The sequence below is a fragment of the Protopterus annectens genome, chromosome 11.part0 (assembly GCF_019279795.1).
Source record: "Protopterus annectens isolate FY-2018-M chromosome 11.part0, PAN1.0, whole genome shotgun sequence".
NCBI classification, from domain to species: domain Eukaryota; kingdom Metazoa; phylum Chordata; order Ceratodontiformes; family Protopteridae; genus Protopterus; species Protopterus annectens.
This window is the reverse complement of record NC_056745.1, coordinates 642,173,196-642,189,564: the sequence shown is the minus strand read 5'-3', so window position 1 is coordinate 642,189,564 and position 16,369 is coordinate 642,173,196. Positions and strand designations below refer to the sequence as shown.

At 39.8% G+C, this 16,369-nt stretch overlaps 1 protein-coding gene across 1 annotated transcript in view; it reads right to left on the bottom strand.

The window, feature by feature from the left end:
* The window catches only part of FBLN1 (fibulin 1), a gene marked incomplete in the record, with an annotated part of 2,573,942 nt that overhangs the window by 2,043,456 nt on the left and 514,117 nt on the right, over positions 1-16,369 (bottom strand). The window contains 1 exon segment of the mRNA XM_044088093.1: positions 13,075-13,173. Coding sequence (XP_043944028.1) covers positions 13,075-13,173 — 99 coding nt within the window.

The following is a 16,369-nucleotide window of genomic DNA, read 5'->3' as shown; positions in this document are numbered from 1 at the left end:
GGCTTATAGTGCATGCATATCTGAACTGCTTCTTACTGAAGTTGGTGCGCCTTGTTTGCTGTGGCATAGACTGGATTCAGGCCTGCTGGATCTAGCTTTGTTTGTGTAACTTGAGCACTAATCCAGGCATTCTCTAAAGTATTCAATTGTATTTATTACTGCTTGGTAGTAACTTGATTAAAGTGTAGCTATCATTCTAAGTCTTTTGGATTAAGCACTTGGGCTTCAGACCAGTTGTTTTACATTAGGAAGGTTTGTGGCATGCACTGTGGTGGCAGGACAGGTAGCTTTCATCCTTCTAAGTTGGGAACTGCTGATTGAGAACCCAGTGTCTGTTATTCTTAAAGTGTATTAGTTCTGGTTTAAGCACTTGGGCTTCAGGCCAGTTATTTTACATTAAGAAGGTTCGTGGTCTGCACTCTTGTGGGAGAAGAGGCTGGACTCTGCCCTTCTGAGCTGGGAATTTCTGGTTAAAGGTTTATAGTGCCTGAATATTTGAACTGTATCTTACTGAAATTGGTACACCTTGTTTGCTGTAGCATAGACTAGATCTGGGCCTGCTGAATCTAGCTTTGTTTATATGCTTGTTGTTTGTTTGCTTGTTATTTCCCTGGAATGCTAATTCGACCTAATACATGGCTTCTCAGCGCTTCTGTGGATCACTAGTGATATCTGCATTGCTTACTGTACTTATTTCCTTGTTTCACTTGAAAGAAAGTTACTGTTTGTCATTTTTGCATTTAAGTCACCTGTAACACATTGCACTTAAGTTACCTGGCACTTGCTCACTAAAGAAATTATATAAGCCAGCACTAAAAATTAAAAGCACTACACCCTCACTCCCCACTGGCCCTTGTTTTCAATTATAAAGGAATTCCCAATATTATTCTAGCATGTCCAAAGGTCAGTTGTCAATCTCCTCTTCGGTCCAGCTGGTGAATCTGGGAATCTTGAGGCAATGTTACAACTGCCTCATGTACACAGACAACCCTCTCCCCCTCCCAACAAATTCCAACACATGTGAGAGATGCAACCATATAGCCAAACTGGAGGCTAAGCTCTCTCAACTCAGTACTAGCATAACCAGTCAGGAGGAGAAGGAAACCACACTCACTACAATTCCAGTCTCACACAGACCTACCACGACAGCAAACTAAACACATAATCACACAAAAACATACTCAGAGGCTCTAAATAAAGATCTGCCTAAACAGCAGAGACCTCCAAAGCAGACACCCAAGCAACCGCTACCCCAAAACAAAACACATATCTCACAAAGCCAGTGTGCCGAACAGTCACAGCCCTTAAGACTAAACAACACACCTGATACACTTGTAATAGGTGACTCTATCATCAGGCACACTGATGTCCCGCTCACCAGGCTGAACAAGGAGAGGGTCACGGTGAGCAGCCTGTTGGGCACTAGGATCCGCCACATAACACAAGCACTCAGGTCACTCCAAGGCAAGTACAAATATGACTCAGTCATAGTCCATGCTGGTGTGAATGACCTGAGACATACCTCCCTGGACTACATGAAAAGAGACATAGAGGAGCTCTCTGAGCATGTAGCCCAGGCCGGTATGACCCTGACCTTGAGCATCTTACCCTCACCAAGAATGATGCCACAATATGAAGACAATATGATCAATTTCAACAATTGGCTTAAGTACTGGTGTCATTCAAAGGGAATCCAATGCCTGTCAGCTTGGGATGATATGCTCGACAAGCCACGGTGCTTCGCTAGGGATGGCTTGCACCTGTCACCCCTGGGCTTTCAGATATTGGCAAAGGCTCTTGCTACCCCCATAGTGCCTTTTTTAGGCAAGGCTCAAAAGACAAACCCACCTCCATAGGTATCACAAGGGATAAGAAACTAAGAGTAATGCTACTCAATGCCAGAAGTCTAAACCTCAAAATGCATGCACTTGAAACTCTCCTTAGCATGGAGAACATCGATATCTGTGCAGTAACAGAAACCTGGTTTAGGGCTCCCGAGAGCACCCCAGCACTACCAGGTTATACCTCATACCATGCTTTTCGGCCCCAAAACTTGGACCCAACCACAAAAGGAGGGAGAGTATCGATATTCATCAAAGATACCCACACCTCCAGGTTGGTGGCAAAGCACGAAGCATCAGAGACTATCCATGTGCAACTAACAGTGGGTAAAACTGCCTTCCAGTTTATAGCCTGCTACAGACCACCCTCCCAAACCCAGGAACCCCACTCGGCCTTCCTGAGAACACTGGAAAATATGAAGGTCTCTCCAAACACCATTATATTGGGCGACTTCAACTACCCAAACATAGACTGGGAGCATTACTCTAGCTCCAACACCCTAGCCCAAAGGTTCCTAGAATTTATAAACTCAAATGCTATGGAACAACTTGTTACCACTCCCACAAGAGGGGAAAACATACTGGACCTGATCATCACCAACATGGGGACACTATGCTCCAGACCAGAAGTGGATCCCTCACTGGTAAGATTAGACCATAAACTAATCTCACTGGATATTCACATCCCGACCCCACCCCCTGCCCAGAAAACCACAGTGAAAAACTTCTCTAAAGCAAATTTCACAGTCCTCAAAACCGAGATGGAATCCTTCAAAGCCCCAGGGTCTGTGGAAAATACGGCCCAGACCGCAGAATCCTTTATAACCGCATTCTATGAACACCTTCAGGAATGCATGGATCATGCGATCCCAAATAAAACCAAGACCCAATCCACCAAAGGCAGACGTCCTGTCTGGTGGACCCCAGCCATAAACAAACTATACAATAGAAGGAGGAAGCTACTAAATGATAGAGCAAAATCCCAAAAAGGGAAGGCATCACTGATCAGTATTAGCAAAAAACTACGGGCACTCATAAAATTATCTAAGGCCAGCTTCGAGAGAAAAATTGCACAGGACACTAAGGATAATCACAAGGCTTTCTTTAGTTATGTTAGGAACCTGGGTGGTAATTCCCAGATATGCTCAGAATTAGTCCAAAATGACAAAAATACACCAAACCCACAGACATTGCCAACATCCTAGCTGACAGGTTCAGCACAAACTTCTCCCCCCCCCACCAAAAGGGCAAATATCTATCCCAGCAGAGTGCTGCCCCTGACATCTCAGATGCTCAGGTAAGAGCCGCCCTCTCCAAAGCAAAAACACAGCATCAATGGGACCAGACGGTGTCCCGGCTGCCCCTACATGAACTCCAAGAAGAGCTAAACACAAACATAAAACTACTGTTCAATCTCAGCCTTACTACAGGATATGTGCCCAAAGAGTGGCGACAGCAACAGTGGTCCCTCTCCATAAAGGTGGTGCCTCAATGGATCCTGGAAACTATCGCCCCATAAGCCTGACTAGCTTGGTCTGCAAAGCTATGGAAAGGATCATCATGGACCTCATAAATAAAGATATTGGGGACCTACAGACACTGGATCCTACCCAGTTCGGCTTTGTTAAGGGCAGATCCTGCCTCTTAAACCTGGTTGATTTCTTTGAAACAGTCACCAAGGCCATTGACGAGGGGAAGGTGGTCCACACAGCCTACCTGGACCTCACAAAAGCCTTTGATACAATACCCCACTCGGACATTATAGATAAGCTCACCAGCTTAAATATAAACCCCTATGTCACTAGATGGATTGCAAACTGGCTCAAGGATGGAACCCACATGGTTAGAATTGCTGGAGCCATGTCAGACTCCAAACCAGTTACAAGTGGTGTCCCACAAGGCTCAGTCCTGGGACCTCTCTTGTTCGGTATATATTTCTCGGAGGTACAGGCCAACACGGAAGGACTGTGGCTGACCAAGTTCGCAGATGACTGCAAACTGGGCGCCATAATCGACTCTCCAGCTGACACAAGCATCCTCCAAAAGGTATTAATAGAAACAGACAACTGGTGCCAGAGCCATGGCCTCAAGCTAAATGCCAAAAAGTATATAGTCATCCCCTTTGGCAAAAACAAAGTGCCCACAAATTACCACATAGGTGGTAATCCATTAAGTACAGAAGAAGTAATTAGGGACCTGGGGACCCAAGTTGATAGCAATCTCTCATTTGACAACCACGTGGCCAAAGTGGTTGGAAAAACATTTTATATAGCCCACCTAATCATGAAGGGATTCACATCTAGATCAGGGGAGGTCATCGTGCCTCTTTAGTCATCCCTCATCAGGCCCATAATTGAGTACAATGCCCCTTTTGGGATGTACCTTACCAGACACCTGCAGCAACTGGAAAGACCCCAAAAGTACCTCACCAAGAGGATCAAAGGGCTCAAACAGATGCCATATGCTGCCCGGTTAAAGAAACTCCAGCTCTACTTGGTGGCATACCACCTGTTCATAGGCGATCTGTGCCTGACGTATAAAGCCATGTCCAACCCGGAATTAATGGACATGCTGCACCTCAGAAAATCCAAATCCCATCGAGCTACTCGCTCAAGAGACTTGAACCTCAGCACTGAAATAAATAGGACATGCTGGAGGGACAGATTCATAACCCAGAGGCTCCCTTCACTCTGGAATAAAATCCCAGTCCAGGTTAGGCAGAGTCCCTCATTGACTCTCTTCAAGAGGAATCTTGATGAGTGGATGGGAGATCGTAGGTTTACCCCGGGTATCACTTCTGTGTCACTGTTAGACAGAGGCACAGTATACTAACCTCAAAAAAGGGCATAGCAAAATAAATTTAAAATGGGTGGCAAAAGCCAAACACATTCTGGCTAGGCTTATAAATGCCCTAGGGCAGATAGCCTAGTATGAACCTATGAACCTAAATCCCAGCATGGCTTTAGACCTTCCCATAGCACTACCACAGTACTGTTTTTTTTCCCCAACATTGTCAATCACCATAGAAACAATGGACTATTCATATCCTTCATATTCTTAGACTTATCCAAAGCCTTTGGTATGGTTAACCATAGCATTCTGCTAGAAAATCTAGCAACCCTCAGTATAAGCTTCTCCACCATATCTTGGTTCAGTAACTATTTACCTGATTGTCAGCAGGCAGTTCTATGGCAAGACCAATTTTCCCCTCTACTACCAGTAGCCATAGGTGTCCCTCAAGGGTCCATCCTCGGTCCCTTGCTATTTTCACTGTTTACTAACCAGATAGTCTCATCATCTCTCTCTGCCTCTGTAGTGCAATATGCAGATGACACCACTATTATATGTGCTGCCTGCACCCTGAATGAACTAAAAACCATCACCCAAAATAACTACCCTAGCCGAAGCATGGTTCACCAAAATCAAACTTAAACTTAATCCAAAAAAAACAAACTCATTCTCTTTAGCCCAGGTCAATCTCCTCCACTAAACAACAATTTTATCATACAATCTAAAGATAATACACAAATCACTCCAACAACTCACACAAAGCTATTAGGCGTAGAAATTGACAATAGTCTGAAATTTGACGTACATATAGCCCAGATAATCAAGAAGGTCAACAAAAAGCTAAGTCTCCTTTACAGGAACTGATAATTTATGACTAAATATACCAAAGCCACTATTGCAAGAACCCATCTGTTATCGATCCTTTTTATGCCTCCCGTATATTAACTAACCTTCGCCACACCAAAGTAACCAAGATGGAATCTTGCTACGACAAGATTGCCAAGTTTGTTACCAATGCCACTTATAGGACCCATCATTGTCTAGCCCTCAAGCAACTGAACTGGCTTGACTTTCCACAACTCCTCCTTCTCAACCAACTCACAATAGCTCACAAGGTCTACTACCTTCCTGACAAAACCCCTGCCCTTCAACATCTAATCCACCCCTACACCACCTCCAGAACCTTAAGATCTAGTAATCAGAAACACATAAATGTCATTAAACACAAAAATGAGGCTGGCAAATCTCTCTTTGCCTGCTCTATTGCCAGAACCTGGAATGCATGCCCAAATCACATAACTTCTACCACCTCTACTTCCCAATTAAAAAAAATTTTCAAAACCCACTACATGAAACAACTGGCTTTGCTCATGTCACCTACCAGGTTAAGCCATACCAACGCACTGTTGCTGGGATTCTACTAATGACAGTAGTGGCACTCTATCACCCATTCTCTACTAGTCTACCCAATGATAAATCCCATATAATGCTATGCTCTCAAGAGAACAAAAAAGTAATCTCTCAGATATTCATATTTGTATATTCTATAATGTACTGACTCACTTTTAGATATTTTAACAATTGTTACTTTCCGCTATGTATGCTCAGTTGTATACATTTTCTGTGTGATATGATGCTTTCTTCTTATCTTGCCATATTGTATGTGATGCTTTCTTCCTATCTTGCCATATTGTATCTTTTGTACTATACTGTATTGGAGCTTTTCTGCCTGGGCCTCCGCTGAAAATGGACCTGTGTCCAGTCGAACTTTCCTGGTAAACAAATGTAAAATAAAAAAAATAACATAATCGGGATTGTGGAATTTAGAAATTCTGTAGTGGATCCCTGCAGCAACACTTCTTAAGAGACTGATTACAAGAATTATCAATTAAACATTCTTCTATCCCACTCCATAAATGTTTGTGGACACATAACCATTTTTGCTAAATTTATTGGTTTACTGTCAAATTCTTTATCAAATTTACCACAGGAAAAGATTTACCTGCTTTGTGTAACATAACATCATTCAGTACATACTCTCTCAGATGAATATCTGCTTCATTCTCAAAGTTTGTCACATTAATTGATAATTTTCCAAACCTACTATGTTCATTCACGTTCCCTCTTGCTTTATTAGCAAATATAACCAATGACAGAATATTTTCATCTGAGTTGACTCACACATTTGGGTTAATATGGATGGAACTGCTGAATTAAATACATTTTTATCTTTGGGAAAGGGTGGATTAAATGCTATCAGATGTACCTGCTTTACCATGATATTTGTTACAATACTCATTGTTTTCCTTAAAGTTTTCTGTAGCAGTTCCATGCATAAAGCAACCTTTGCATTTAACTAAATATCCTCTTGTTAACTAATCATTTAAACAAAATTCATCCATAATTTCCATTCCAAAAAAGAGGGATTTTCACTTACTAAATACTTTACCCCACTCAGCTGCACACATGTAAAGCCGCAAAAACATGTCTTTGCTTTGACACAAGATGCATCTGCTCACTCATGTCCATCTATTTATAGTACAACACACTCATAAACAAGTAAACACACCCAACTAAGTAACTGCTACTTTCAATACTTTCTGCTTACCAGATAGTTATTTCAAAAACATTTGATGAACAGTCCCCAGTTATCTCTTGCGTCCTTAAATGAACATTCAAGCAAAAAGATAATAAAACAGCAGTCCAGGAAAATTTGGTGGATATTATTAAGCTGCTGAGTTGTTTGTTTATTTCATCGACAAGGGCTCTAACATTCTGGGAATTAATATTCTTACTTTTTGGGAAAATTCTTTTCCATTTATTATAAGCTTGTTGATATTATGATTCCACAATGTACATTTATTTCTGGATTTCTTCTTGTTCATATGGGGTACTGCTTAATATATGCAGCTATTTACATACTGGTATAGTGTGGTGGTATATATTTCTATGCACTCAGTGAAGTTAACTGCATTTGGTGGGGATTGAAAGTTCACCGATGTATCAATCGGGAGGAGGTAGTTTGTTTTAAAGAGATTCCTAAAGGTATCTTTGTTGCAGGGGATCTCTGGTTTAGGCTTTATTTTGAAGGAGACTGCTTTATGGTCAGACCTAACAAGTAATGAAGATACGCAAGGAATGGTGCAAGATGTTACCATATTAGTATGAACAAGATCCATTATGTTATTCCCCATACTGTGTACTCTGAATAATTGTTCCAGGCAGTTGTATTGACAAAGTCCAGGAATCTCTATTCTTGTGCACTAGTGGTGGTGTACATTTCCCAGTCTATAGGTGGATGGTTTGGATCACCTAGGAAAAATGCTACTGCACTTAATACTGAATGATTCTAGTTCCCGTTGATAGGCATTGTGGATTTCTTGTGTCATAGACAGAGAGAGCGAGCTAATATATGGTGCGGGACATTTCTGATGGTTATGTGGACATGAAGAAGCTCTACTGCAGCATGCTGCTCTACCAGCCTTGATGTGATGCTCTTCTGGATGTAGCTTGAAACACCTCCACCTTTTTTACCTCTGTTGCACGGTAGCTGGTCTAAATGTGTGGAAGGTGTCATAACCCTCCACAGAGAAAGTGCTCTCTGCTTTTTTAAACCATGAATCAGTCACTACGCAGAAGTCACTGTCTACCAGGATTAGAAGGGCTTATAGGGAGTGGAGCTTATTGTTTAAGCTCCTAGATAGATCAGTAACACCTTCATATTTTCCTTTGCTTGTTTCATTATATTGGTAGGCTTAATAGGCTGGCATTGCCTAATAAAGGTAGTATGGGGGTGGACAATGTCTTTGTCAATAACCAAAAACCTAGTGGGAACAGATGCAGGTAATCTCTGGTGAAGCAGTGCGGTCTATTGATCATATCCTTCCAGGCTGACATATATTGGACCCATTTGAATCACACCCAGAAGCAAGCCAATTATTGCAGTAAATTTTTTTTGCTCATATTATGGCATCATTCTTGTGCGATGCTAAGATCATACCTGCCTTGGACACATAGTAATGATTCTCTCCATACAGTCCGGGGAGATACAACTCATGTCACTGACACTGGCGTGATCCATGACAGAGTCATACTGGCACTTGTTGTTGAAGAACTTGAGTGCATGTTTGATCTGATAGATCCTGGCATTAGACAAGCAACTGTCACTCTTGCCTTGTTTAGCCTGGTAACATGCACATCTGTATGTCTTACAATGGAGTCACCTATAATAAGATTGCTTGGTTGGGTCGATGCCTGACGTACGAGCTCAGCATGCGTGACTTTGGTACTCCTTATGCTGTGTGAGGAAGTAGGCTTAATTTCTGAGTGTGCTTTTTGTCTGTGTTGTGTTTTAGAGGTCTTTGAGGTTTTGGCAAGTTAATCTTTAGAACCTCAGCATATGATGGATTAGGTGTAGTATGCTGGCCTTAGAAAGGTGTGATGTGTGGTGCACTGCTGATTATTCTGGTGTCTGAGTTTACTGTGTAGGAGATTGTTGCCTCCAAGGATATATATGTGCATCCCCCACACTGTGTTATGCTAGTTGAGTAACAGATAATCATCAGATAGCATGACTCAGTTCTTGCACTGTCTCAACATACCCATCTCAATCAAGCTGGCTAGACAAGTTGATGGGAACTGCTGGTCCATTATACTGACAGGAATGACTCTGGGGGCAGGGGGAAATATAACTATAACTACTCGGAATTCAGTTTTATGATAATGTTTGGGTGGACTTGCTACTGAGTATTTAAAGTTCAATACAAAACAACTAGACTGGAAACCTACTTCTGTGACCTGCAAGAACCAGTAAAATAATTATAATAAAACAAAACTCACTAATTTTATACTAAAATCAGTGCAAGCAGCATCAGTACACTTAATATTAAGCAATTTTATCAAAGGTCTTTGAGCCTCGTGAGTAGCTTAAGGGGAGAGACTTGTTGAATGATACTAATATGCTTATTGTCAACAGCCAATAAACGGGGGAGAGGGAGGGAATTGTGTTGTTGAATTATCATAAGGGGCAGGAAACAACAGCTACGGTGGGTGGGAGGGAAAAACAATCAGACCCTTCGCTCCGAGCTGACTGGACTGGAACTGCCATAATGCAAAGGCATGTCCTGAACCAGCCTGACATGCACTCAGTTCAAAAGAATTAAACTAGGGTTTAACACCAACAATTAGACCACTTGAACAGAGAAATGCAGTGCAACTGTGTACTGAAAATACTGAAACAGGCTTAAGTACCTTAGCTAAAGCAGATACAGGGTATTAAAATGAATTTAAAAATCAGATCAAGAAGCATTTTGTGGAATAGATCAAAGAAGCATCAGATTTTGTTTGTCATTTTCTAGAGGAGACTGCATTTTTAAAGTGGTCTAGGAAGATTAGAGGAAGATGGCATTCTGGTTTTAATATTAGAATTTTTTTTGTAGTGGGGTATTTATTGTCATTTAAAGTGGATAATGTGATAATTTTGGTTGTTTAACAGCCTTGCTGGAAACAAACTCTGCACAGTTGTAGAAAGCCAAAGTTGGATCCATTTCATGCGTTTGTGGTCCTGACTGGTTCAGTATTATTACCTAATTAGTCCAGTATTAATAAAAATGAGTAGATTTGCAATCTTTGAAGGGTACCAATTAAACAATAATAATTTACCATTACAGACGTTAACTGTACAATATGTTAAAAAAACCAACACTGTTGAAGTCACCCAGGAGGGAATTTTGAAGGTAGGTGGGTCTTTGTTTTGCTGGTTGCAGTTAATCATTGGCTGCGGCCAGGACATTTCCTCATCCATTGGGTTTACCTGGCACTCTTTACCTCCACCATACTTGACTAGCTCCAGTATATGCTTGGGGTCATTTGGAGATTGAGGCTGCTGCTGCAGCAACATATTGCTGGCAAGAAGTGTTTTCTGTTTCTGCCCAAATGACCCAACATGTGCACCAATTAACGTCCAGGAATGGATGAGCAATAGGAACATGCTGGCATATCATCCCCCCATCACAACAACTAAGACAATGCTCCATCTGTGTGCCCCCCCCCCTGCAAGGGATCTTCCACAAGGTGTGTCTGAAAAGGCATCCTCTCCACACAGGATGGATACACATCCAGTAAAACCATCTTTTCTTGCCAGTACCTCAGATGCTTAAGCTGCTATTCAAACTCAGGAGACCTGGGCCACAATCAAAACTTTATCCCTTTATGCTACAGTGCTAGAAAGAATGTGATTTGCCCAAGAATAGAACTTTGTGACTCCCAAAGGTACAGTGTGCTGTACATAAAAGAATATTGTTAATTTTGACTTGAAAGGATCAGTTATGCAAATAGTAAGCCAATTTAGACAGTTGTTTCTAAAGTTGCTAAGTTTGGAAAGCTGTTTTATGAACAGAATATGATCTACTCAATCAAAGACCATTTTCAGGTCAATAAAGATGGCACCTGTAAGCAAACCATTATCAACGTTAGGCAAAAGCAAACATGGGGCAAGGAGAAGAACAGTATGAGGATTAGAATTTGGATAAAAACAAAATGGTTTACTGGAGAGCATGATTATCTTGAAGAAACAGAATGATTTTGTTATACAGGATTTCTTCCAGGAATTTTGCTCTGTGTAAGATATTAATACCGACACTAAACCATTTGGGTGGGTTTAGTTGTTTTGGTGAGTGGGAGAACCAACAGTGTTCTGCTCAGTGGACAAACATCCTATAGAAACTGAGTTGCTGAATACGGAGGCAGCTCACAGATATATTTAACAGATTCTTGAGAAATCCAAGATGCAACAGGAGGAAAGTGGTGGAAGATGTGTGTGTCTCTAGGAGAGTGTATCCAGTAGATGGAGATGTGTGATGGAATTTGAATGGAAGATAATGTCACTCATAATTTAAATGGTCAGTCCGAGGCAAATTGATGGTTTGTTGGTGTGAGTTGGAGTTACATACAAATGGGCTTATCTTTGAGTTGTTCTTGAGATATTTACAGTGGTGGATGGGTTATTATCTTTAAATTTAAGGTAAATGGTGATGTGTTTACTATGCCTGAGGTTTTTTTTTTTTTTTACTTTAGAACAGTATGATGTGGTGCTTTGTAAGAGTGTTGTTAATTCTACAGTAGATTGACAGCTATTTTAACTATTTTGGTTTGTCTTCAAATGGACAGAAAAATGACATTGTGCTTGGGAGTACTTGTTGCTTTCCATTATGACAAAATCTAGTTCCCAAATTTCATTTTTCAGCACTCTCTCATGTATATATCTTTACTTTGTTTACATAAACACAACATGTGCAGTGCAATCATATCATAGTTAAGCAATCACTACAGAGAAAAATGCAGTGATCGGTGCTCCAGCATTATGGTTATGCCCCTGATCCAAAACAGTGACTTCCAACATAATTCAGATGTACAGCTTCATCACTAAATCAAGCCCATTAGTTAGTAAGTACATACATAATTTATAAAATTACAGGCAAGCATATTTACAATCTATACATATAGGACAAACATGAACAATAAAACTCACAAATTTATTTCATGATATTTGACCACTAATATTCTATGCCTTGTTTGCATAGAACAAATATACCCCCCCACACACACACACAGATTCAGTCACTGTCAAACTAGCATTAGTCCACTTAAAAGGCAATATTTTTATACTTTAGACTCTTTCTTTTCTTACTTCCAGTTTGGATGTTCACTTTCTTTTTGATATTGAAAATCAGACAGGGACCCCTTATTGTATATTTAGTGACTGGACAGAGTTCATTTTATTTCAGTAGAGAGAGACAGTAGAGCAAATGCAGGCCTGTATCAGGTTTGCTGGTGGAAACACAAGTAAATTTCATAGCATCATCTTGGAAAATACATGCATGCACTACAAGTCACAACTAAGTAGACTTACCAACAATTAATAAGGAATTATTCTGCTACTTTTGTTGTCTGTAAACAATTAAACATGCTAGAATGTCCAGAATCGCACAGTAAGAAAGGAAAAGTATTAAAAAATATCTGCCAGATTATGCATAACATTTATTGATGCAAAAATCCACTGTGATTGCTCAAACAAGTGAAAAGCTTAAAATACAAAGTGTAAAAGAAATACCACCAATATCAAAATGTTGATTTTTTTTGGTTTTCTCTATTGATATGTGCAATCAGCTATGTACACAATATTATAAGGTTATTTATTATTATACCATGACATTATTTAAGAATCATGGTATAATATACTTTTTTGCATACAATTGAAATTGTACAATTACAGCTGTTACAGTATACATGTAATTCTATACGTACTGTTAGCTGTTTTTATCATGTATTTGTACAGCACATTTATTCTATTTTCAGTGTTAGTCATTGGAAGGCATGCTTAACCTTAGTTGCCCTTTTATTAATGAAACATTACCCACAAGCTATGATTATATTCTTTCCTTACCTTCACATGTTATACCATCTAATTTGAGATGGTATCCAGGATAACAATAGCAGGAAACACCATCACCTGTATCTCTGCACCCTTGAGTACATGGACTAGCTGTAAATGAAAAAATAAATCAATTAAAAATTTTAGCAGCTGCATTGCAGTACACACAAATTTAAAGATATATGGGTTTATTATGCAATGATATATTCTGCTTGATTGTTTTTTTTCTTATACAAACCATAAAATCAGCTTGCTGCGGACATGACATTGTACGCCTATATATTATATGCAAAAACACTCACTTGTTTCTACTCAGATACAGAATTATCTATAAGTGAGATTAAAAGCACAATATAGAGCTAGAAATTAATGACTGGATGCCAGCAGTTTTTATTTTTATTTTGTATTAATTTGTTAAAGGTATAAGCTCATTTTTCATAGGTGAGCCATCAGTGCCTAGCTAAGTAGTTTGCACAACATCATGCAGTTTGCAGGTGGAAACTGAATATTTCTAGAATGTCTGAGTACTCGGGCAGATATCTAAATAAAAATTGTGGAATGGATTAATATTCTGATTTGGGCAATGCCTTTAGCTTGTCTAAAGATGTTACATTATCTGTATTACCATTTAGGTATATCAGTGCAAACTGACAATACTGCAATGTTGGGACAATGTATAAATACTTAATGATACAGAAACTGAGACATCAGAGTTTTTTGGACCACAACCAAAGTTGAAGTGCTGAAGCAAGCTGTTGTAAAGGAATTCAAGTAGGTAGGCCCGGCATTTGTAAGAAAGACAGCTGTATTTGAACTGAGTTGCATAGCCTCCCAGATTAAATAATTTTAATAATGGTATACCTTCCAGTTATGGGTCCATCATTAATATGTGCTGCATTGTAGTCAGTGACCTCCTAAGTGTTCCATGTTCCTTGTAATATATTGTTAAAAGTTAAAATTTCCTGACTGCTAGATGGTGTAATGTTTTCTAGAATCATAAAAGACTATAGTCTCTGAATGGCATTGTGACATCCCCACTCTGGTCCAGTAATCAAGGGGCCTGAATCCTCACCACTGACACTGGAGAGGGATGTTTACTTGGAACAATGCATACACCCAGTATTTCCAGATACAGCTCTCTGCATCAAGCACACTTTCCCTTAAGAGCACACAGGAAACACAGTCAGTCTAGGGGCTGGGTCCTCTCTCTCTCTCCAGATTTGCAATAAGACTCCCCACTGGCACAGGTGTAGGGCTGAGTCCTCAACTGAGTTTTCAAGCCAAGTCCTTCACCACCCTCTCTGTGGAACCAGTGCTTCATGTCCCTGCTCCAAGCAGCTGACAAACATACTCTCTGAGATTTGATTTTCACACACACACACACACACACACACACACACACACACACACACACACACACCTGGGAAAGGCTGGCACAGATTTACTAGCTACAGCCCCTTCCTCCCAGACTGTAAGTTAGTTACGCTGCCACCGGACAGTCCAAAGCCAGGTACTCTAAGGCTCTTGCAAAGGTACCCAATTATACTGAGTGAAATTAATATTAATACAAATGGTAATGTTGACTAAACATCCAGGCTTTCAGGAGTGGCCACAGTGCCACCAATAGATATAAGTACTCTCAAAGGTTAAAATATTCTCTAAAAGACCAGCCACAATGAAAAGTTTAAATATATTTAATAATAATGAAAGAACATATAAATACTAATATCTATTTACAGTAAACACCAGAGTTTTAATCACAGGAAATATTAAAGTAATACAGAAAAATAGATTCACACAGATACAGAAAAACAGTACTTACCTAATCTCATTATATTTTCCTGACCCATCTAAATAATTACTATTCCCTGGTCACTTACTAGAACAAAGCAAAACGAAGTAGGTGAGAGGTTCTTCCTTGTCAGGTTCCAAAAGCAACGTTCTCTGAGACCTCAGACTCAGCTAGTATTAAAACATTGTTTTAGTGATGGATTACAGAATGATATCACATACATCTAGTCATCTGACTTCTGGTTCACATGCAACCCCCATTGCTAGAAACCTCCAGGATTTAGCACATATGTGTCAATAATACACACACATAGAGCTTACTAAGATCTGACACAGCTTCTGGAAGTCATAAACAATTTCATCCTTTTACCCTTCCAGAGTAGCAATTAGTTCACTAAAAAGACAATACATAAAGCATCCTAGTACAGACTTTCAGTCTCTGGCTGCTTTGAGAACTGTAAGATACGATCTTTAGAGCCTAGGCCCAGTAATTTAATTTTAGTTAGCTGCAGCTAGACTGAGATTAACCCATTCTCTTCCACTATCCTTTGTTACAATATATACATTTCAACAGTTAAAACAATACATGTATATTTCTTTCTCTGTCCAGCAGGGCACACTGTTGGTACATTTTTAACACAACCAGCTTTACAAATGCATTTTCACCACAAGCATCTGTACAAAGCAGTTTGAGATTCAAATAACATATAATTCTTTACTAAATTCCAGCTAGGTGTGCTGGCATATGTTACACATCCACTGCCTTGCTTCTTCTGGCATAGCTGGCAATACCTCACATTGTCACAGGCATCTCCCAGCATTCTTGTCCCTTCCAGTTCCTGAAACATTCTCTATCACCGTCTTTACTAAACTAGGTCTATAACATTAATCTAAATTTGAGCTATGCAATCAGATTTTACAGCATTTTTTTAGGTTGTGACCAGGTCTAACGAAAAAAGTCCTAGGTAACTACTTAATAAGGAGTAGGCTTGAAAGCAAGGACAGATGTTATATTAAAAGTTACATTAAAATTAGAATTGTATCAGTTGTGTATAGTTATGGGTACTAGGGACTAAAAACATTTGGACATGGTTTTCTTCTGTTTGCCAGTGTCTGACAGATATTTGGGCATGGTTTCCTTCTGTATGTCAACATCTGAGAGATATTTGTGCATAATATTCTTGTGTGTGTCACTGTCTGACTAATTTTTATGCAATAATTCCTTTCGTGTGTCAGTGTCTGAGAGACATTTGCCACAATTTCTTTCTGTGTGTCAGTATTAGATAGATATTTACAGATGGTTTCCTTTGTATGCACAACACAAAGCCATGCTCATCTGCCTATAATAAGAACTGTATAACTATAATAAAAAGGATTTTATTTAAATAAACTACGCATGAGATTTATTCTTCCCGAGATCTATTCTTTAAAAAAGAACTTTGCAGAAGTTAATAACCCTACTTTGGAATTTAACGTTTTACAGATTCAGTAGGCCAGAATCCAGATCATCAACCCT